General features: G+C 42.3%; 1 protein-coding gene and 1 long non-coding RNA gene across 2 annotated transcripts in view; both read left to right on the top strand.

Moving 5' to 3' along the window:
- The window catches only part of LOC106561858 (chondroitin sulfate N-acetylgalactosaminyltransferase 1), a 37,771-nt gene extending 29,183 nt beyond the window's left edge, over positions 1-8,588 (top strand). The window contains exons 6-9 of the mRNA XM_014126129.2: positions 4,676-4,854; positions 5,051-5,145; positions 5,249-5,330; positions 6,482-8,588. Of these exons, the coding sequence (XP_013981604.1) occupies positions 4,676-4,854; positions 5,051-5,145; positions 5,249-5,330; positions 6,482-6,774 (649 nt within the window). The 3' untranslated portion in view covers positions 6,775-8,588. The remainder of the gene's footprint in view (positions 1-4,675; positions 4,855-5,050; positions 5,146-5,248; positions 5,331-6,481) is intronic.
- Positions 8,589-21,712: 13,124 nt separating this feature from the next.
- Positions 21,713-23,432, top strand: part of LOC123724518 (uncharacterized) — a 3,877-nt gene continuing 2,157 nt past the window's right edge. The window contains exon 1 of the long non-coding RNA XR_006757105.1: positions 21,713-21,772. This is a non-coding gene — a long non-coding RNA (uncharacterized lncRNA). The remainder of the gene's footprint in view (positions 21,773-23,432) is intronic.

Genomic DNA, 23,432 nt, shown 5'->3' with positions numbered 1-23,432 from the left:
CCATCGCCGTGGTTACGCAACACTTCATCTGACTCTGGATCAGACACTTTAATCAAGCACTGATCTCCTAGAGAGAAAGATAACAACATCCAGACTCCAATCTCTCCCTATTCCTTTATTTTTCTGTTGGACTGGTCTGAAGGGTTATCGATTTGTGTGACGGTACAATTGATCCATGGTCGACGATCTGAATCCTGCCTGCCCTTATTGTAGCTTTGCCGATGTCAATATCTGTTTCCAACAGCAGGCACCGGATGGATCATTTGCTTCTGCTGCTGCTGCGTCTGCCCTGACTAAATCAAAGTCATCCTTCCCTATCCAAAGACTATTTACCCGTATTGTACTGAATGTGCTCATAATCATTGGGGCAAGCTCTGTATCCAAGTCAGTTAAATCACATCATCAAAGTAGAGAGACAGAGCAGGTTGAAATAAAGTTAAATTCCTCTTGCTGTATGTTAGTGACCTGTACCAGACAACGAGACATGATTATCATGTCGAACACGCTTCAACCAGTAACTGTCCATCACTCCAGTTTGAGATGGACAGAGACACACCGAACTGTTTGAAGAGCGGGGGAAATCGATAGACATGAATAAATTAGTGTCCATGAGGGAGCGAGGAGAGGAGAGGAGAAGAGATGCATCAAAGAAAAGACACAGCAGAGAAGAGAAGAGAGCGGAAAGAGGAGAGCGTTTTGAGCCCAGGGTGATAGCTGAACGCCTGTGAACCACAGATGTCCTCAGAACATAAACACCAGCCCACCAGCTAACAGCGCACAGTAAATGCTAATGCACCATTCCTACATCTCCTTAGAGGGATCAGCTCCTCAGGGAGACAGACAAAGCACTGCATCCTTTCAACAACAAAAAACTTCATCACAGGGTAGTGTAGGATTTCATATGGATGACACAATATTTTGGCTTTTCAGGAAACTGGAATCCGGAGTGTGTTCTTTCAGTGTTTCCATCCAGTGTTGATGTTTATCCACGTTAAGTAAATTTAAATCTGCCTCTCATTATGCTCTATCTTTCCCACACACACACACACACACTTAAAAACCACTTCAGCCCTGCTTAATGGGGCCTTGCACGAGGCCTGCGTCTACACACGTCTACATTTTTAATGACCAGTACTGATGATGTTTCTTCAAAACATTTTACTGAATCCTAACTCTCCAGGGTCCTCCAAAACACTAGAGGCCCCGGCTGTCAGACAAATGGGCGGTGAGTGCACTCACTCAGACAGAACACACACACACACACACACACACACACACACACACACACACACACACACACACACACACACACACACACACACACACACACACACACACACACACACACAGTGAGACTCCTCAGGGTGTTAACAGTAGACAGAGAGGGGTCTTGAACTCCTAGTTGAAGATTTCCCCTCCCTGGAGGCAGAAGACAGGACAGGGGAGACAGACAGGAGCTCCTTCCTGTGCTTGTTTGACATGGCAGTACTGAGGATGGCTGGAAAATGGATATAAGGATGTTGGGAGAGGGGGAGAAAGAGGGGTGGGGGGCTTTCCCAGACCAGCACCAGACGGACATACCAAACCAGGATCACGAAAGGAAATATCCAGTGTGTTTTGGCCTGAGGCTCGGGGCTGCTTGAATCACAGTGAAAACACTCCAACAAGCAGCCTGAATCCTAAACTAATCCCACTCCTACCAACTACTAATGTGATTTGAATTAAATCATGTTTAGCTGCTTTTAATTACTCTGGCCCACATACATATTTAATGCTTTTTTTTATATAATTTGTGGTTTAAAAGGTATTTATCAAATGCGGGAACAAACTCCCACAGGGCTTGGCAAACAATGTTTTAATGTCCTAACAATTTCTGGGGACTTAAAAGATTTTGTGCACCTTGAATAAACAACAGCTGGCTGGGAATTCTAGTGGCAACATTTACAAGCATACATTCTGCACTAGTATGAGTTTTAGTATGTGTATATGGTAGGCATGCATGTGTGCATTTTTGCATTTGTGGGTGTATCTGTGGGTGTCTGTGTTTCTGTCTGTCTATATTTGTCTGCCAGTCTGTCTGTCCGTATGTCTGGGCACACCAACCAACACAGGGGGGTTTCTGTTCTGGCCACACCAGCCAAAACGTGGGTGTATCTGTTCTGGCCACACCAGCCAAAACGTGGGTGTTTTTGTTCTGGCCACAGACCCACGTATTGGCTGGTATCTGTTTTAGCCACACCAGCCAATTCATGGGTGTATCTGTTTGTGTCTACGCAGGATTAAGCTCATGTACACTGGTCCTAAATCTGTTTTCTTTCTGACAGCAGATATAAGTCGGTCTCCATACAGATTAATCTGAAATCAAATACACAGTTGATCTATTCCAGAGCCAGCGTCCCCAGGAAGGAGAGAAGGAGCACTTCCCTCTGGTTCAGTTTGGCTAGATGCTGATAGAGAGATGATAAGAGACGGGGAGAAGGACTCCGTACTGGGAATAGCCTACAGGCTATAGTGTCAGGCTGAACTACAGATGCCGTATCTTGATTTGACCCAGTTTCTCACAGCAGGAAAATAATCCAGCAGCTACAGGAAATGTGAATTATTATGTGGATTATAATGAATGTTCATTTTTTTTGTAGGGGTTGACACATTTTTCATTAGGGCAAATTCATTATGACAAACTGTCGAACCCAAGTAAGACTAGCTGTCGCCATTGGCGTCGGCTAATGGGTATCCCAATAAATCAAATCAAATCCAGTCTCATATTTTTAAGTGGAAATTTCAAACTTTAGAAGCATTTTTAAACCTTCAATACACTACAAGTTTGCATTTCCATTATGATCAAATCAAGATACGGCATCTGTACTACAACTGTCACGTCGCCTCTGCCGTATAACTACCTTAGAGTAACGTCTAACCCTGCAGTGCAAAGCTAGAGATCAGGCTGCAACCATTGTCATCTTATAGCCACCATTCAGAACTATCCCACAGTGCTATAGCGGAATATGAACCCCATAATAAAAGGCACATGAATCAAGTTTCAATATTATATTTTAATAATAACTCGATAATAAAATTAAAAAACGGATTATGTTCCTCATGTTCTTTGATCTGCTGGTGGGCTACAGTTGAATCTATGGGTTGTCTCTGGAAATATTATCCGTTTATGTTCTGCTACCAGACCTGTGAATAAAATACACCACAGTACATCATCATTTATGTCACAGATGAGTAATTGTGTTCTCTTTTTAACTGGAAAGTTGAATTTATGATCCATTTTGGGCATGAATATGTGATCATGTGAGAGCGTTCATTAATAATGTATTAACAGTTTTATAGTGTTCACATCTCAAACAATTAATTGCAATGTTTTCTTGCTAGTTCCCCCTAGTGCAAGGCCCAAGGTTAGGAATGGATGTATAATTTATCCTGATGGATCCTGCTGTGTGTGTGTGTGTGTGTGTGTCTTCCATAGCAGACCTCAGTCTTTGCAGTCCCCTTCTCTCTCTCTCTCTCTCTCTCTCTCTCTCTCTCTCTCTCTCTCTGTCTCTGTACGGTAGCAGGCTTGTATTTGAGTTGAGCCCACAACGTGCCACTCTATCCACACTATCCACAAGGGCATAATCCCACACTAATAAAGGAACATCAATCAGTGGTTGTTTACCGTGGGTGGATGATAATAATGCCTAAAGGAGGCTGAGATGTCACAAAACACATTTGTCACGTTGACAAAGTAGCATATTAACTATGTAGGGCATATTGCAGGTGCCATTTGGGACCCAGCCATCATGTAGCCACTTTACAGACCTGATCTTATTAGTTCTGCTGTTGTCAAAGGGGAAATTAGGTTTGCTACAGTATACGGGGGTAGTGTGTGTGTGTGTGTGTGTGTGTGTGTGTGTGTGTGTGTGTGTGTGTGTGTGTGTGTGTGTGTGTGTGTGTGTGTTGTAGTTAATGGTACAGTACAAAGACAGAGCTGTGTATATTGTATGCAGTGTCTGTATTCGGACTCAGCTGGGCCCTCTGCTCTCATAAGACCCATTAGACACTGATGAATTAAGCCTGTCCCACTCCCTCTAATAAATTACATTTAAACCAATGACGCTAATTCATTTTTGGTCCATTTCTTTTGCCACACTGTCTCCCTCTGTCTAGTATCCGTTGGGTTCTGTCTCTGAATCAACTCCGATTTCATCTCCAATTCTGTCAAATTCTCTCCTCCCCTCTCCCCTCTCTCTCTCTCTCTGCTCCAACCTCTCCAACCTGATTGCATACGAGTTTCTTTCGGAGAGGTTGGGTTAAAGCAGAAGATAGATTTCTGTTGGACATTTGTGTATATGTCACGTCCTGACCAGTAAAAGGGGTTATTTGTTATTATAGTTTGGTCAGGGCGTGGCAGGGGGTGTTTGGTTTGTGTGTTTCGGAGTTTTTGGTTTATGTTCTAGATTATCTATTTCTATGTGTTTATCGAGCTTGTCTATTTCTATGTTAGTTTTGTCAATGACCTCCAATTAGAGGCAGCTGGTTGTTGTTATCTCTGATTGGAGGCCATATTTAGTTGTGTGTGTTTTCACTTGTGTTTGTGGGTGGTTGTTTCCTGTATAGTCTGTGCACCTTATTGGACTGTTTTCGTCGTTTGTTTTGTTTAAGTGTTCTTCTTCTTATCTCTCTGCAGGGAGATCAACTTTAAGAACTTCTCCCTGCTGCAGCTGAATGAGGAGTTCTCCAGGGGGCGTGGCCTGGATGTGGGCGCCAGGGCGTGGAAGGGAGGAAACGTCCTCCTCTTCTTCTGTGACGTCGACATCTACTTTACCGCCGACTTCCTGAACACCTGCCGTCTCAACGCTCAACCTGGTACTACAGTACACTGAACAAATCCACATCAGTGCTATGTTCGACGTGGGCCACTGTGTCTTTTGGTTTTCTAACAAAGCTGAGATTTGAATGAAATAACCATTGAGATGTTGTTTTGTATTAACCATTGGTAATTAATACTTTGGATATCTTAGATTTGTTTGGTTACATTTTCATATATTTATTTCTTCCTCAGGTAAGAAGGTCTTCTATCCTGTTCTGTTCAGCCAGTATAACCCAACCCTGATCTACGGCAATCATGACCACATCCCACCAGTTGAACAGCAGCTGGTAAGAAACCTGCTTTCACAGATGTCCTCAGAAATATGTACAACAGCACATTTTCTTACCTTAAAGATTTGCCTGTTTATTTATTTTTTGCTATTTTTAATAGGTGATTAAAAAGGACACAGGATTATGGAGAGACTTTGGCTTTGGAATGACGTGCCAGTACAGATCAGATTTCATCAACATAGGTAAATATCATGTTACCGTGCTCAGCGCTGGTAAATTGTCATATCCAAACCATCTGCAATATTCTTATGGACTCAGGCATATTGGCTCTCAGGACAGGTTTTGCCTCAATACATTTTTCCACCTCAGTCGAGGCCATTTGATGAAGTCACAGGCTATAAACTATGCTGTAAATAAGGGTCGTTTCTGGACCGTGTCTGCGTCCCAAATGGCACCTTATTCCGTATATGGTGCACTACTTTTGACCAGGGCTCGTAGGGCACACGTGTCTAAGCCAGAAATACACACATACAGAGAGATAGACAGAGATTTGACTGTTTGTCGTTGTAATTTCATTTGCCACTGGCAGAACATTAATATTAGTGTGGAGGGAGACAGAGGAACAGCATCTGTCTGACCTTAAACTCTCAGGAGCGAGACACGTCGTACTACAGTACGACCTATAATACATAAAATACTCCTTGCAACTCTAGGGTGAGTGATTTGAGATTTTAGATGTGATGCGAATAGTAATGAATAATTAATTTATCTGTGATGAGATTTTCACCCAAAGTAGAGAGAGATGAAGGGAGGTAGAGAGAGGCACAGACAGAGAGGCACAGAGAGAGAGAGGAAAATAAACAATGTGCTTCTCACAGTGAGATGAAGAGAAGAGACAGGGTGACTTCAAACAGAGGGGATATTTTTAGGCCCTGGTGCACACACAAATAAACAATTTCCAACTTCCTGGTTCGGTTCATTGTTTAGCCCCTCAGCACTGAGCAGTCTGCAGTCATCTTAAAAAGAGAGAGGGGGAGAAAAACCGCACTCGTGCATAAATAAGCAAAACATGGTTACCCGTGTCACCTAGGGTATGAAGAGGATGTAGTCCAGTTAGTTGGAAAGAACTGACGTCAGCATCTTACTTCCTCTGAAAGTCAAGTTAGGGCATGTTCTGAGGTTCTATCACAATATTTCATCATTCCACTGCTGTCATATCATCAGACTCCATGCATTAAGGAAGGTGTCCTTAATGTTTTGTAGACTCAGTGTATATAGATTCAGAGTGTTTAATAGTCACATAGGGGGAGGGAGGAAGCAGGTAGCTGACTAGTGGTGGCTATTCAGCAGCCTGATATAGTGAGTTTACGAGTTCATGTTGTCCCTCCTCCAGGTGGTTTTGACGTGGACATCAAAGGTTGGGGTGGTGAGGATGTTCACCTTTACAGGAAGTACCTGCACAGCAACCTGCTGGTGGTGCGGTCCCCATCGCGGGGCCTCTTCCACCTGTGGCACGAGAAGCGCTGTGCTGACGAGCTGCCCCCGGAGCAGTACAGGATGTGCATGCAGTCCAAGGCCATGAACGAAGCCTCACACGGCCAGCTGGGCATGCTCTTCTTCCGACACGAGATCGAGGCACACTTGCGTAAGCAGAAACCCCAGCGGTCCATTGCCAAAAAGACATGAGGGAATCGCACAGGAATCTAGACTACAGGAGGAGACATGACAGTATGACAGTCAGAGACAGTGAGGGGGGAACAACAACAAAATAGAGATCTTCTGTTATGAACAGTGATGACATAACAGTACTGACTCACTGTAGAGGAAAAACACTCCAATATATCCTCCCTTTTGTTATGCCAAAAAGGGCGTAACAAAAAACACCGAAGACACCTTCCGTTACTTGAAGAAGTGCAAGCACTGTGAAGACAACAGTTAAAAGGGCCAGCAGAAATACTTGTATTGACTGCTCCTCTGTGTTTTGGTCTAAAATCATGTGCCTCATGTTGACTGACTGACAGCTGGTTTTAAGAATCATGATGTGGCATTGCTGATTTCTTGAAGGAGGCTGGAGGAAGACTGGAACAAGATTTCCCTGTGTCTTACTAGAGCCACCTTGTGGACAGGAGGAAAACAGCATGACAGTGAATGGAATGTGGACACTAAAGCTCAAGTCATGTAACCTGGTTACATGACAATACACTCAGACAGATGGTCAATCAATAAATGGAAACAGGTGTTAGTAATGCTTCTTTAGCGAGCCAATGACAACAATGGAGGGACATGGACACGGTTAGACATTCATTATTTCTCAAGCTCCACAGAATCATTATGGTGCTCTGCTTTTTCACGAGTTTTACTAATCCTACCTGCATGTGCTTTTATGTGGTTTTTCATCATCAAGAAACAAAACAGTGCAGTTTTGTCTTGTTTGAAGGGTCAAAATGAATATAGTATATTTTTTACACTGAGCAGTATTATGGTTTGCAGTTTGAGAATGAAGCTACAGTACATGTATGACGAATATTATATGGCCCTGAGAGAAAATATGGGTACAGTGTCCTTTGTTTTGAGTATGGGCTAACATTGTGCAAATAATATATTTTATAATAGATGTATTACACTTCTGTTCCATAATTAAGTTATCCAGTGTTAAAATTATAGAATGATTTTCACACTTTTGTTGGAAAAAGAAAAAGCCTCGTTCCAAAAATGCTTATTTATTATTAATAATTGTTAGCTACATCACTTATTTGCCTATTCTTTCTTAGAAGCTGAAATTACGGTGGCTTGACACAAGTCTACATGAGCCAAATTAAGTTTAGTGGTTGTATAATGCTTCCATGTCTACAGAGCACTATAGACCAGGACAAGGAAGGGTAGGAAAAGGCTAGTATGAATGTGCAAATAAAGACAATCTGGAATGGAATGTTAATATGGAAAGAGTGTCTGATATTTGAAAGTGGCAAATTGTTTTGACGTTGTCCTGATGGATTTCTACTGAGAGTATTTCTTAGAGATGTGGCCTATAGATTACTAAATATATTATTATATATAAATACATTTTCACAGGATTGACATTCACAGCGAGTGACAATGATTTTATGCCTTTAACGAGTTCACTTATTTGTCTTAAACTAAATATTGAGAGATTTGATTTAATTCCCAAGTCTTTCAATTTCAAGAAAGGACTTGGGTTGCTTCACATGGAAGAATTTGTACTAACCTAAATTTGTGTTGGATGACCAAAACCTGTAAAAAGAGTCAAGAGGATGCACCTTTTAATTGTTTTACATTTTATTGCTTCATGAAAGGATACTTTATCTGTTAATAATAAATATAACTTTCCTGATGAAGTTCTTGATTGATTCTCAATTCATGCCCATTTCTTTCTTATTTTTTCTGTTTGAAGTGTTGTCTACAGTTGAAATACACATGTATACTCATTTTGAGACCCTTGTAATAGTTTGAAATGAAGAAATAAAATTATATTCTGGTCAGATGCTTCTTCACAGATTTTATTTGATTCCAGTATGCAAAAACTGCAGTTGTCTGTAATCTACTCTACTGTAACTCTACGCTATACTTTATTCTTTACTCACCTGTTGTGCAGCCTGCGAAATGTCTAAAAAAGACTCTGTGGTATTGTGTAGTGATGTACACAAGATGTTAGTCTCGTCATTACATTGTGTTCAGTAGTACACCTCTAGATGGAAGTATTGCATCCCAGTTGAGGAACCAAAGTGCCAAAACCTATGAACAGATACTGTATGTTGGCTATGAAATAGATGTTGTGGAGAGTGGTGTGTGAATTATGGGGTGAGCCAGGGGTCGTTAATCTCACCTGATAGAGACATGAGCTCATCTAAAGGCAACAAAAGTCAAACTTGGAGGGGTCTCTAAATATTGATAATTTGACCAAAACGCGTACGGACAGCAAGATGCATCAATCTCACCGGAGAACGCATCCTATCGAGCGAAACAGCGCCCCTCCGTAGCTCATGTATCTGATGCTGTCTGTCCAAAAATAGTATGAAATGTTACACATGCTGAGCCAGAGGGGCGCTGTTTCACTCTCTCATACTGTATGCTTTCTCCGCTGAGATAGATTCAGCCACTTGCGAATTGAAGAAAAATTATGAAACATTATTTAAAATAGATTTTATTTATTATTATTGTTCACATTTTTGGGGAAGCATGGCTTCCCTTGGCATCTATAAATACACGCCACTGTAGTAGGCCTAATGAAAATCGCTGAATGTCATTACACTTTTGTAACAGATCTTTCCATTCATCAATTGGTGCGTGCACAGTGCACTGTTTGGATGTTGGAATTATTTTGGAGTAGCCTACTTTTAGAAGTGATTTGTTTGACAATCAGCCTAGTATTTTTTTTTTTTACCATTAAACGACATTCCTATTAGGCCCATAAAGAATTTACAGTGCTGTGAAAAAGTATTAGCCTCCATTCTGATTACTCTATTTCTGCATATTTGTGATACTGAATGTTATCAAATCTTCAACCAAAACCTAATATTAGATAAAAGTAACCTGAGTTTACAAATAAACAAAACAAAACATATATATATATATACTTATTTTGTTTATTTAATTAACAAAGATATGCAACACCCAATTCCCGTGTGAAAAAAGTAATTGCCCACCATAACCCTACCACCACCATGCTTGATCGTTGGTTTCCGTTGGTTTAAGGTTCTTACTGTGGAATGCAGTGTTTGGTTTTCGCCAGACATAATGGGACCCATCTCGTCCAAAAAAGTTGACTCGAGTTTTCCAAAAAGGACCTGGAAGCACCTGGATTATCATCAAGATTCTTGGAAGAATGTTCTATGGACAGATGAGTCTAAAGTATAACTTTTTGGACGACATGGGTCCCATTATGACTGGTAAAAACCAAACACTGCATTCCACAGTAAGAACCTTATACCAACGGTCAAGCAATGTGGTGGTAGTGTGATGGTTTGGAGATGCTTTGCTGCCTCAGGACCTGGACGACTTTCCTTAATAGAAGGAACCATGAATTCTGCTCTGTATCAGAGAATTCTACAGGAGAATGTCAGGCCATCTGTCTGTGAGCTGAAGCTGAAGCGCAGCTGGGTCATGCAGCAAGACAATGATCCAAAACACACAATCAAGTCTACATGAAAACGGAAAAAAAAAAAGTGAATTTGAAGTTTTGGAATGGCCTAGTCAAAGTCCAGACCTAATCCCAATTGACATGTTGTGGCAGGACTTGAAACGAGCAGTTCATGCTTGAAAACCCACAAATGTCGCTGAGTTAAAGCAGTTCTGCATGGAAGAGTGGGCCAAAATTCCTCTACAGTGACGTGAGAGACTGATCAACAACTAGAGCATGACCAGTTATTGAGTGTAAGGGAGCAATTACTTTTTCACACAGGGAGCTTGTTTATGAAATAAGTATGTAATTGTTGTATTATTTTTTCATTTGTTCCCTTTATCTAATATTAGGTTTTGTTTGAAGACCTGATAACATTCAGTATAAAAAATATGCAAAAGTAGAGAACATTTGAAAGGGGGCAAATACTTTTTCACAGCACTGTATACCCAATAGAGGCTCCCCCTAATGTCACAGTATAATTTGTACTCTGGTGGAAAGGCTATGACTTTAGACATTATAGGGCATTTGCAACCTGAGACTGACCTTCAGTGCATCCTGTAACATCCAATTAGAATATATACTGCTCAAAAAAATAAAGGGAACACTTAAACAACACAATGTAACTCCAAGTCAATCACACTTCTGTGAAATCAAACTGTCCACTTAGGATGCAACACTGATTGACAATTCATTTCACATGCTGTTGTGCAAATGGAATAGACAACAGGTGGAAATTATAGGCAATTAGCAAGACACCCCCAATAAAGGAGTGGTTCTGCAGGTGGGGACCACAGACCACTTCTCAGTTCCTATGCTTCCTGGCTGATGTTTTGGTCACTTTTGAATGCTGGCGGTGCTTTCACTCTAGTGGTAGCATGAGACGGAGTCTACAACCCACACAAGTGGCTCAGGTAGTGCAGCTCATCCAGGATGGCACATCAATGCAAGCTGTGGCAGGAAGGTTTGCTGTGTCTGTCAGCGTAGTGTCCAGAGCATGGAGGTGCTACCAGGAGACAGGCCAGTACATCAGGAGACGTGGAGGAGGCCGTAGGAGGGCAACAACCCAGCAGCAGGACCGCTACCTCCGCCTTTGTGCAAGGAGGAGCAGGAGAAGCACTGCCACAGCCCTGCAAAATTACCTCCAGCAGGCCATAAATGTGCATGTGTCTGCTCAAACGGTCAAAAACAGACTCCATGAGGGTGGTATGAGGGCCCGACGTCCACAGGTGGGGGTTGGGCTTACAGCCCAACACCATGCAGGACGTTTGGCATTTGCCAGAGAACACCAAGATTGGCAAATTCGCCACTGGCGCCCTGTGCTCTTCACAGATGAAAGCAGGTTCACACTGAGCACATGTGACAGACGTGACAGTCTGGAGATGCCGTGGAGAACGTTCTGCTGCCTGCAACATCCTCCAGCATGACCGGTTTGGCGGTGGGTCAGTCATGGTGTGGGGTGGCATTTCTTTGGGGGAGCGCACAGCCCTCCATGTGCTCGCCAGATGTAGCCTGACTGCCATTAGGTACCGAGATGAGATCCTCAGACCCCTTGTGAGACCATATGCTGGTGCGGTTGGCCCTGGGTTCCTCCTAATGCAAGACAATGCCAGACCTCATGTGGCTGGAGTGTGTCAGCAGTTCCTGCAAGAGGAAGGCATTGATGCTATGGACTGGCCCGCCCGTTCCCCAGACCTGAATCCAATTGAGCACATCTGGGACATCATGTCTCGCTCCATCCACCAACGCCACGTTGCACCACAGACTGTCCAGGAGTTGGCGGATGCTTTAGTCCAGGTCTGGGAGGAGATCCCTCAGGAGACCATCCGCCACCTCATCAGGAGCATGCCCAGGCGTTGTAGGGAGGTCATACAGGCACGTGGAGGCCACACACACTACTGAGACTCATTTTGACTTGTTTTAAGGACATTACATCAAAGTTGGATCAGCCTGTAGTGTGGTTTTCCACTTTAATTTTGAGTGTGACCCAGACCTCCATGGGTTGATAAATTGGATTTCCATTGATTATTTTTGTGTGATTTTGTTGTCAGCACATTCAACTATGTAAAGAAAAAAGTATTTAATAAGATTATTTCATTCATTCAGATCTAGGATGTGTTATTTTAGTGTTCCATTTATTTTTTTGAGCAGTGTATAATGTTCTTTTATCAGTTAGATTTCTTCACCTCCTGCATCCTCTCTCCACCGTCCTTTTGAACAAGGTCAAAGGTAATCGAGGAAAGTCGGCGAGGAGAGTGAACTGGCATGGAAATGCACTTGCTTGACATGAGACGGTCCTTCTCCACTCGTGCGTCATTAGGCAAATTACATTTACGGGGTGGATAAATGGGTAAAGTAAATGGGTAAATAAATGGGTAAAGTGATCAAAACAAATGAAGTTAATTGTGCAAGACATTTTATAGATAAAACAATAAGTAGCATGTTGTTTTTAATGTAACTTTTTGGGCCACCCGACCAAATTCACATAGAAATGTGAGTTATGGATATGTCATTCTCATTGAAAGTTTAAGAAGCAGTAGTATCTGTTCTATGTGTACTATTTATATGATTCACTTTCTTAAGTTTTGCTTTTGTGTCTTCTACTTTCAGTTTTGTATACCAGCTTCAAACAGCTGAAAAAAATGTATTCTGGTTATTAAAAAAAAGATTTACCTGCGGTTTAGATGGTACAATGATTCTCTACACTATTCTTACTTGTTTTGTCACATAAACTGAAATTAGGCGAACTATTAACATTTTATCCTCCAGGAAATGTCGGAGCAAGTTCTGCATATTGCACCTTTAAACGTGTGCATGTTTTTCTTCTCTGACAAAACAAAAGCTGATTAAGGGGGTGTGGCAGATTTCAAAACTCTTCTATGGTAGGATACACATTAGTATCCTCGATGAAAAGTAGCTATCGAGGAGAGGTGGCGCTCTTCTGTTTGCCTACTAACGAAATGATATACTCCTCGACCACTTATCAGTTTCCAGGTCACGGAGGAAAGAGGACGAAGGACGGTCTTTTTCCCAAATGAGAATCTCCCCATACATTATTGGAGAATAGACCCACGTGGTAAGGTGTGATAACGTGTGATGTGATCACCACATGATGTCCGATGTGAACAATTGGCTGCTGACCATGAGAACTATATCTAGTGGTATCTTATCTGTGTTGTATGATAGTCCTGATGTAGCCAACCTCTGCTCTGTCAGTTATTAGGAGTCTATTGACGCACCTGTGTGTCACCCTAAGTAACATAATACAAAAATCATTAATCCTGTAACTAAAAGTGATGATATAAAACATTTATTTTTACAATACATACAAACAACAACATACAAACAACAACATACAAGTGTCCACAACATCACCCCTAGGTCTCTGGTCAAAAGTGGTGTACTATATAAGGAATGGAATCGGGTGCCATTTGGGACGAAGAATGAGAGACTGGAGTTTCCAAACATTGTATTAAACAGTGTTGTTAGTCACCTCTCTGTGTATTAAACACAGTGTATTATTAATAAACCTCAGTGTTTTATTTTTTCAAACAATACAAAACATACAGTACCAGTCAAACGTTTGGACACACCTACTCATTCAAGGGTTTATGTTTATTTTTACTATTTTCTACATTTTAGAATAATAGTGAAGACATCAAAACTATGAAATAACACACATGGAGTAGTAACCAAAAAAGTATTAAACAAATCAAAATATATTTTAGATTCTTCAAAGTAGCCACCCTTTGCCTTGACAGCTTTGCACACTCTTGGCATTCTCTCAACCAGCTTCACGAGGAATGTTTTTCTATTTTCTTGTCTTGAAGGCGTTCCCACATATGCTGAGCACTTGTTGGCTGCTTTTCCGTCACTCTGTGGTCCAACTCATCCCAAACCATCTCAGTTGGGTTGAGGTCAGGTGATTGTGGAGGCCAGGTCATCTGATGCAGCACTCTATCACTCTACTTGGTCAAACAGCCCTTGTTTTGGTTCATTGTCCTGCTGAACAACGAATGATAGTGCCACTAAGCGCAAAACAGATGGGATGGCGTATCACTGCAGAATGCTGTAGTAGCCATGCTGGTTAAGTGTACCTTGAATTCTAAATAAATCACTGACAGTTTCACCAGCAAAGCACCCCAACACCATCACACCTCCTCCTCCATGCTTCACGGTGGAAACTACACATGCAGAGATCACACGTTCACCAACTCTGCGCCTGGTTTTTGCGACTGCACTTGAAGAAAGAAACTTTCAAGGTTCTTGAAATGTTCTGCATTGACTAACCTTCATGTCTTCATGGGGCGGCAGGCAGATTAGTGGTTAGAGCGTTGGGCCAGTAACTGAAACGTTGCAAGTTCGAATCCCTGTGCTGACAAGGTAAAATCTGTTGTTCTGCCCCTGAAAAATGCAGTTAACCCACTGTTCCTAGGCTGTTATTGTAAATAAGAATTTGTTCTTAACTAGCTTGCCAAGTTAAATATAAAAATGATGGACTGTTGTTTCTCTTTGCTTATTTGAGCTGTTCTTGCCATAATATGGACTTGGTATTTTACCAAATAGGGCTATCTTCTGTATACCACCCCTACCGAGTCACAACACAACTGATTGGGTCAAACGCATTATGAAGGAAAGACATTCCACAAATGTACTTTTAACAAGGCACACCTGTTAATTGAAATGCATTCCAGGTGACTACCTCATGAAGCTGGTTGAGAGAATGCCAAGAGTGTGCAAAGCTGTCATCAAGGCAAAGTGTGGCAATCTTTAAGAATATAAAATGTATGTTGATTTGTTTAACACTTTTTTGGTTACTACATGATTCCATGTGTGTTATTTTATAGTTTTGATGTCTAAATAAAAAAATATATAAAAAATTACAAACCCTGGAATGAGTAGGTGTGTCCAATCCTTTGACTGGTACTGTACATACACAACCATCAATGACATCACACCCGCCCAGACCCATCTGTTCACACCCATTGGGTATCTCACTGCACCCTCACATGCCATCTCTTGAAATATGCAGACAGACGTATTAAAAGTACATTTACATTTTAATACTTCTGACAGCAAACTTGCTAACTCTGCCCATAACTTTTGGACTATTGCGTTCCCAAAAGGAATGGATTTTGAGTCCTTGTTAGTTTTACACTTAAGACAAGACTCTGCCATTGTGCTGTAAAATTTGTGAATGTTGTCTAATGTAATAATTGCTATACACTAGTTTATACTGGATTAAGTACACATTTTTGTTAACTGTAAATGTCATTAGATTGAGATAGGCTATTGCCACGACGAGCGCCTCGGCCATCACGTGAGTAGCCTATGGCTTCATCTTTATCATTAGGTGAATCAGTGTGACACTAGGAAGGGGTGGGGGTGGTTTGGTAGGGGGTGCTTGTGTAGGCCCTGCACACACACACGCCCATCTATAGAATGGTTATTGACATACAGTTGAAGTCGGAAGTTTACATACACCTTAGCCAAATACATTTAAACTCCTGACATTTAATCCTAGTAAAATTCCCTGTCTTAGTTCAGTTAGGATCACCACTTTATTTTAAGAAATGTGAAATGTCCGAATAATAGTAGAGAGAATGATTTATTTCAGCTTTTATTTCTTTCATCACATTCCCAGTGGGTCAGAAGTTTACATACACTCAATTAGTATTTGGTAGCATTGCCTTGAAATTGTTTAACTTGGGTCAAACATTTTGGGTAGCCTTCCACAAGCTTCCCACAATAAGTTGGGTGAATTTTGGCCCATTCCTCCTGACAGAGCTGGTGTAACTGAGTCAGGTTTGTAGGCCTCCTTACTCGCACACGCTTTTTCAGTTCTGCCCACAAATTTTCTATAGAATTGAGGTCAGGGTTTTGTGATGGCCACTCCAATACCTTGACTTTGTTGTCCTTAAGCCATTTTGCCACAACTTTGGAAGTATGCTTGGGGTCATTGTCCATTTGGAAGACCCATTTGCGAACAAGCTTTAACTTCCTGATTGATGTCTTGAGATGTTGCTTCAATATATGCATATAATTGTCCTTCCTCATAATGTCATCTATTTTGTGAAGTGCACCAGTACCTCCTGCAGCAAAGCACCCCTACAACATGATGCTGCCACCCCTGTGCTTCACGGTTGGGATGGTGTTCTTCTGCTTGCAAGCCTCCCTGTTTTTCCTCCAAACATAATGATGGTCATTATGGCCAAACAGTTCCATTTTTGTTTCATCAGACCAGAGGACATTTCTCCAAAAAGTACGATCTTTGTCCCATGTGCAGTTGCAAACCTTAGTCTGGCTTTTTTATGGGGTTTTTGGAGCAGTGGTTTCTTCCTTGCTGATCGGCCTTTCAGGTTATGTCGATATAGGACTCGTTTTACTGTGGAGATACATACTTGTACCTGTTTCTTCCAGCATCTTCACAAAGTCCTTTGCTGTTGTTCTGGGATTGATTTGCACTTTTCACACCAAAGTACATTCATCTCAAGGAGACAGAACGCATCTCCTTCCTGAGCAGTATGACAGCTGCATGGTCCCATGGTGTTTATACTTGCATACTATTGTTTGTACATATGAATGTGGTACCTTCAGGCGTTTGGAAATTGCTCCCAAGGATGAACCAGACTTGTGGAGGTCTGCAATTCTTTTTCTGAGGTCTTGGCTGATTTATTTAGATTTTCCCATGATGTCAAGCAAAGAGGCACTGAGTTTGAAGGTAGGCCTTGAAATACATCCACAGGTACACCTTCAATTGACTCAAATGATGTCAATTAGCCTATCAGAAGCTTCTAAAGCCATGGCATAATTTTCTGGAATTTTCCAAGCTGTTTAAAGGCAAAGTCAACTTAGTGTATGTAAACTACTGACCCACAGGAATTGTGATACAGTGAATTATAAGTGAAATAATCTGTCTGTAAACAATTGTTGGAAAAATGACATGTGTCATGCACAAAGTAGATGTCCTAACTGACTTGCCAAAACTATAGTTTGTTAACAAGAAATGTGTGTAGTGGTTGAAAAACGAGTTTTAAATGACTCCAACCTAAGTGTATGTAAACTTCCGACTTCAACTGTACATGCTATATTTACCCCTTTGTATTTTCAGTGTCGGATACTCTGGACGGGGCACTGTTGCCAAATACTCTGGACGGGGCACTGTTGTCGGATACTCTGGACGGGGCACTGTTTCCGGAAGCTCGAGGCTGGGCTGACGCACTGGAAGCCTGATGCGTGGGGCTGGTAGTGGAGGTACCAGGCTGGAGACACGCACCCCAGGGCTAGTGCGGGAAGCAGGAACCGTCTGAGTGGAACTAATATTACGCACTGGAAGCCTGATGCGTGGTGCTGGTACTGGAAATGCCAGTTTGGGAACACGCACCTCATGGCTAGTGCGAGGAGCGGGAATAGGCTGAGTAGGACTAGGCTCACTCACTGGAAGCTTGATGCGTGGTGCTGGTACTGGACGTGCCAGACTAGGGGTTCGCACTTCCGGGTCAGCACGAGAGGCGGAAACTGGCAATACTGAGCCATGGAGGCGCACAGGCGGTTTTGATCGCACCTCCTGCACAACCCGTCCTGGCTGGATGGAACTAGCAGCCCTGTACGAGTGGGGTGCTAGTACAGGGCGAACTGGGCTGTGCAGGGGCCTGATGGTTACCGTGCGTAGAGCGGGCGTAGGGTACCCTGGTTCTAGGAGGCGCACCGGTGACCAGACGCGCTGCGCAGGCATCCTCCTTCCAGGCTGGATGCCCACTCTAGCACGGCATCTGCGAGGGGCTGGAAAAACTCGCACTGGACTGTGCGTGCGTATGGGCGAGATCTTGCGCACTTCTTCAAACATCAGCGCCCTCCACTCCATACAGTTCTCCATATAAGCACGGGTAGCTGGCTTAGGGCTCATCCTTGGCCCAGCCAAACTACACGTGTGCCCCCCCCCAAAAAAAATTATTGGGGGTGCCTCTTGTGCTTCTCCATCATCGCGTACATGGTACCGACGCCTCTCTGCCTTAGCTTCCTCTATTTCTTCCTGTGGGCGACGGTATTCCCCAGCCTGGTGCCAAGGTCCAGCCCCATCCAGAATTTACTCTCAGGTCCATTTCTCCCGCCAGTCCATCTCAAAATCCCTTTTCTCCTTCCTCCGCTGCTTGGTCTTTTTGTGGTGGGTAGTTCTGTCACGGGTGTCGTTGGGTAGAGACGACCAAAACGCAGCAGGAATGTGGATGCTCATCTTGATTATTTATTAAATACAGAGAGCACGGAAAAAATAACAAAACGAAGAACGACAAAAGACAGTTTAACAGGCTATACTCACAACAGCAGTGCTAAAGACAACTACCCACAACTAAACAGGTGAAAACAAGCATTTTAAATATGACTCCCAATCAGGAACAACGATGAACAGCTGTTCCTGATCGAGAGCCACACAAACCACAAAGAAATATACAAACTAGAACACCATAGAAAACTAACACTAGAACAATTACTCAAAACCCCAGACTACATAAACCAAACACCCCTTTAATAACACACACAACCCGAACCATATGAAACAAATACCCCTCTGCCACGTCCTGACCAAATATATAATACAAATACTCCCTCTACTGGTCAGGACGTAACATGTAGCTTGATCAGGGCTTCATCGGTGCTTGTGAATTCCATCCTTTGCATTCCCTTCCATACCCACAGCACTGCCGGGAAGCGGATCTGAGACTTTATTCCCTTTTCCTCCAGTGACTGTCTGATCAGAATATATTCCTTGCATTTATTTATTAGATTAGCAGACAGGTCCTGGACGAATCAAATTGACCGGCCATGGATTTTGATCTCCTTCCTCCCCTGTGCCCTCAGAATGTTTATTTTGGTCTGATGGTTCCACAGTTTGAAGATTACCATGCGCAGGTATTTATCTTTCTTCTGCCGATCCTTTGGCATCATTCCAGATCTTCTGGTGATATATCCATGTCAAGCTCCTCTGATATCAGTTTGACCACTGATACAATAGCCTCTACTATCTTTTCGAGCAAATTGACTTTTGTAATAACAAATTGAAGCAGTTTGTTTGTTTTGGTGTGCATTGAGAACATTTTAGCTATGTTTCCCTGGATAGCCTTTAACAGTTCATTACTCTCTTTTGCCTCTCCAAGTTGCTCCTTGTCTTTTCCTCCGGGGGAAGACATGCCTTGTTGTATTCGTGTCGCCACGCCGCTTTACCAACTGATTTGTTCGCTGTTGTACATAACTGATCACTCACTTTCCCAGTTGCTTGGGGAAATGTTGATTTATCGATTTCAGAGACTTAATTTAAACTTTGTTGTCTGGTTTCTATATAAACTCAGCAAAAAAAAGAAACGTCCTCTCTTTTTTGCTTTCTTGATTAAGGCAGCTCCAAAATGCAGGTTTTTCAGCCTAGCTCAGTCCTTTCTGTGGTGGTGGTGGGGCAGCCAGCGGAAAATACGGAGCATAGGGATGGGTAATGTTCTCTAGTTGCACCATGTTCTGTCACTCATGGGGACACTATGTCACTGCAAAATCTATGGGGAGAGCTCGAAAATGCAAGCCCCTTGGGTGCTGCCATAGAGTTATATTAGAAGTGCCCATCCAAGAATGCTCAAGGTCATTGGCCACAGATAAAACTACGTCAAATCACGTTATATCTACAGTAGCTTTGATTGGACTGATCATGTCAACATCATACTTTCAAAATCTTAGCTAGCAAGCTAGCAGTCAACGTTATGAATCAAGTCGACAATCTACTGGCAAATCCTTTTTAATACTTGTCATATGAAGAGAAATAATGAAGAGAAATTATAGATAAAACGTATCGGTGATCATCAGCCACTGGGCATAAACATTACACAAGTTGGAAATCGCAAATTCGACAATGAGTGGTTTGGAAGGAATCAGTGGCTAAATGCAAGCATTGCAAAGCAATCACTAGCCTGCTATTCAGTGGCAAGGGTGTGTGGTTCCAAGTCTGTTTATGTGCCCATGAGCAAGGCACTTAATCCTAAATGCTCCTGTTAGTCACTTTGGATAAGAGCATCTGCTTAATTACCTAAATGTAAATGTATTGAGCCATCATCAATACAGCTTATCAATGAATCTGCTTAATGATCCCTGAGCCTGTTATATTTCATGTTGTATAGGCCCATTCATTTTCCTGATTGTTGTATATAAAATCATCATGCATTTATTTTCTGTCCATCTAGGCAATACAGACTGGTCTCTTATCGGATCACCCTGGAGTGGACGCTGAGTGGAGAACATCTAGGTTGAGGCCAACGACAGCTACTCCCAGCTGTCGTTGTATTTCAAAAAATATTTCAATAAAGAATGTTATTTTAAAACAACAATTACACACTTACAATGCCATTCACACGTCACTTAGCATTAGTTACAAACATGTTCCTGAAGAGCAACCGTCTTGTAGGTTTCCACTCCAACAAGTGAGCTTGATTAGGGTTGGGTTGGATTGAAATCCTATAGGACGGTAGCTCTCTAGGTACAATGTTTGAGAACTGTTGGGTTATAAAAAACACAGGGAAAATCCCAATTGCATACTCTTTGCATACTCTCCTTCTCAAAACACATTGGATGAGAAAGCCAGAGGACCTCTGGCTTTCTCATCCAATGTGTTTTGAGAAGGAGACAAGGAGAGAGGATGTGAGGAATATGCAATTGAGATCTTCCCACAGAATCCTACTCATTACTCCATGTGTTGGCTCACGCCTGTTCCAAAACTTCACCTGATGCACCATAAGGATGGTGCCAGGTTTCCTCCAGACGTTAGGCTTGGCATTCAGGCCAAATATTTCAATTTTGGTTTCATCAGACCAGAAAATGGTGTTTCTCATGGTCTGAGAGTCCTTGAGATGCCTTTTGGCAAATTCCAAGCGGGCTGTCATGTGCTTTTTACTGAGGAGTGGCTTCCGTCTGGCCACTCTACCATAAAGGCCTGATTGGTGGAGTGTTGCAGAGACGGTTGTCCTTCTGGAAGCTTCTCCCTTCTCCACAGAGGAACTCTGGAGTTCTGTCAGAGTGACCATCGGGTTCTTGGTCATCTCCCTGACCAAGGCCCTTCTCCCCGATTGCTAAGTTTGGCCAGGCGGCCAGCTCTAGGAAGTCTTGGTGGTTCCAATCTTCCTCCATTTAAGAATGATGGAGTCCACTGTGTTCTTGGGGACCTTCAATGCTGCAGAAATGTTTTGGTACCCTTCCCCAGATCTGTGCCTCGACACAATCCTGTCTTGGAGCCCCACGAACAATTCCTTCGACCTCAAGGCTTTTTGCTCTGAAACAGTGATTCCTCCTTTAAAAGTTGCAAGTTTACACGCAGGACTTAGAGGTACCCAGTGTCACGGCTTCATTGCTCCAGACCACCACAAGGGGGAGTTAGAGCACTCATTATACATTTGGGTCCCAAGGTTTTTATATGACCAATCATATCGTGTGGTTCCAATGACGAATTTGATGGAGCCACCCGTCCCTGGTGACTTTCTTCAGCCAAGATGGCTGACAAAACATTACGGGCAAGCAAATGTAAGTAGTTATAACGTCATAACGAGTCAAGCAAAAAACATACAATTGAGAAGAATATGTTAGTTAATGTTAACGATTATGCATATTTTTTTGTCATAAAGTTAATTTACGAAAATCACTACTTAGCAAGTTTTTTTTCTCAGTCATATCCAATACCAAGTGTATCAAACTCCATTATTTTAATGATGCTGTGTCTGCATGCATGTATTACAATTATACACTTCAACAGTGTTTACCACTCCTGCTCCTGGGACGTCAATGATTACACATTGTAACTATGCAAAAGACTAGAAACGTGATTGATTTGTAATTCATATATACAGAATAAAAAAACAGTACATCCTGCCAGCACTCCCACAAGCGTGCTGAATGACGCGTGGAAGAGAACGAGGAACAAGATGGGAGTAACAATCCAGGCTATTTGCTCTGAGACCGGAATAATAATGTAATGAAACAAGAAGGGAGCAGGTTTCGAACCCTTAACATTCTAGCCTGAAGTCCAGCACGCTATCGACTGTGCCCAAATGTATTAATTAGGGTTGGGGCCAATTGTGGCTAAAAACAATTTATTAATTGGAATCTTTAACGTGGAAAGGGGGAAAAGTATTATTATTCGTTTTTCACAAGCGTAGCAGGATGGGCTATTAGCTGAACAATAGACTATTCAACCTTTACTAAAGAATTGTCTAATAGCCGAGCTATTAGCCCCCCCAACTTGAGCTAGGTGTGAACACCCAACCCCCCCTCCCCAACTTACAACAAATCATTTGTATCTATCTATCTATCTATCTATCTATCTACCTACACACGTATCTATCTACACACGGTTAATGTTCTGAAGAAAAAATATATCATGGCTCCCGAGTGGTACAGCGGTCTAAGGCACTGCATCTCGGTGAAAGAGGCTTTACTACAGTCCCTGGTTCGAATTTAGGCTGTATCACATCCGACCGTGATTAGGAGTGCCATAGGGCGGCGCACAATTGGCCCGACGTCATCCGGGTTTGGCCGGGGTAGGCCTTCACTGTAAATAAGAATTTGTTCTTACCTGACTTGCCTAGTTAAATAAAGCTTCAATTTAAAAAACAACTGCCGGCAACCGCAGCACAATCAATAGGAGGTAAACAGTGGCTGGTGCTGAAAATATAGCTAACTTGTTATGCAAGTGTTGCACACCAACAGATGGAGAAAACCTACACCAGTCGAGCAATTCATTTCAACAATAATCTTCATTTTAATTTGACTTTACAAACAACAAGAGGGCTTTATAGGAGTCTATTTCTTTGGAGCCTAGACCTATATAAAAAAAACTTAACTGCCTGAGGTAGGCTATGAGGCTTAACAGCCTAATAAGAGTAGAATTTATTTTATTAGGCCTACTTACAATTGCAACTGGTCAAAAATGTAGCATCCTACATAATACAATCATTTAACCTGTCTGGGAACGTGGGACGCAAGCGTCCCACCCCTGGTACACCCTATCAACAGCAGGTGAAATATCAAGGGCGCCAAATTTGAAAACAATTAAATGTCATAATTCAAATTTCTCAAACATACAACTATCTTACACCCTTTGAAAGATAAACATCTCCTTAATCTAACCACGTTGTCCGATTTCAAAAAGGCTTTACGGCGAAAGCATAAAGTTAGATTATGTTAG

This window comes from Salmo salar, chromosome ssa01 (genome assembly GCF_905237065.1).
Source record: "Salmo salar chromosome ssa01, Ssal_v3.1, whole genome shotgun sequence".
NCBI classification, from domain to species: Eukaryota; Metazoa; Chordata; class Actinopteri; order Salmoniformes; family Salmonidae; genus Salmo; species Salmo salar.
This window is presented reverse-complemented; position numbering and strand designations above follow the sequence as displayed.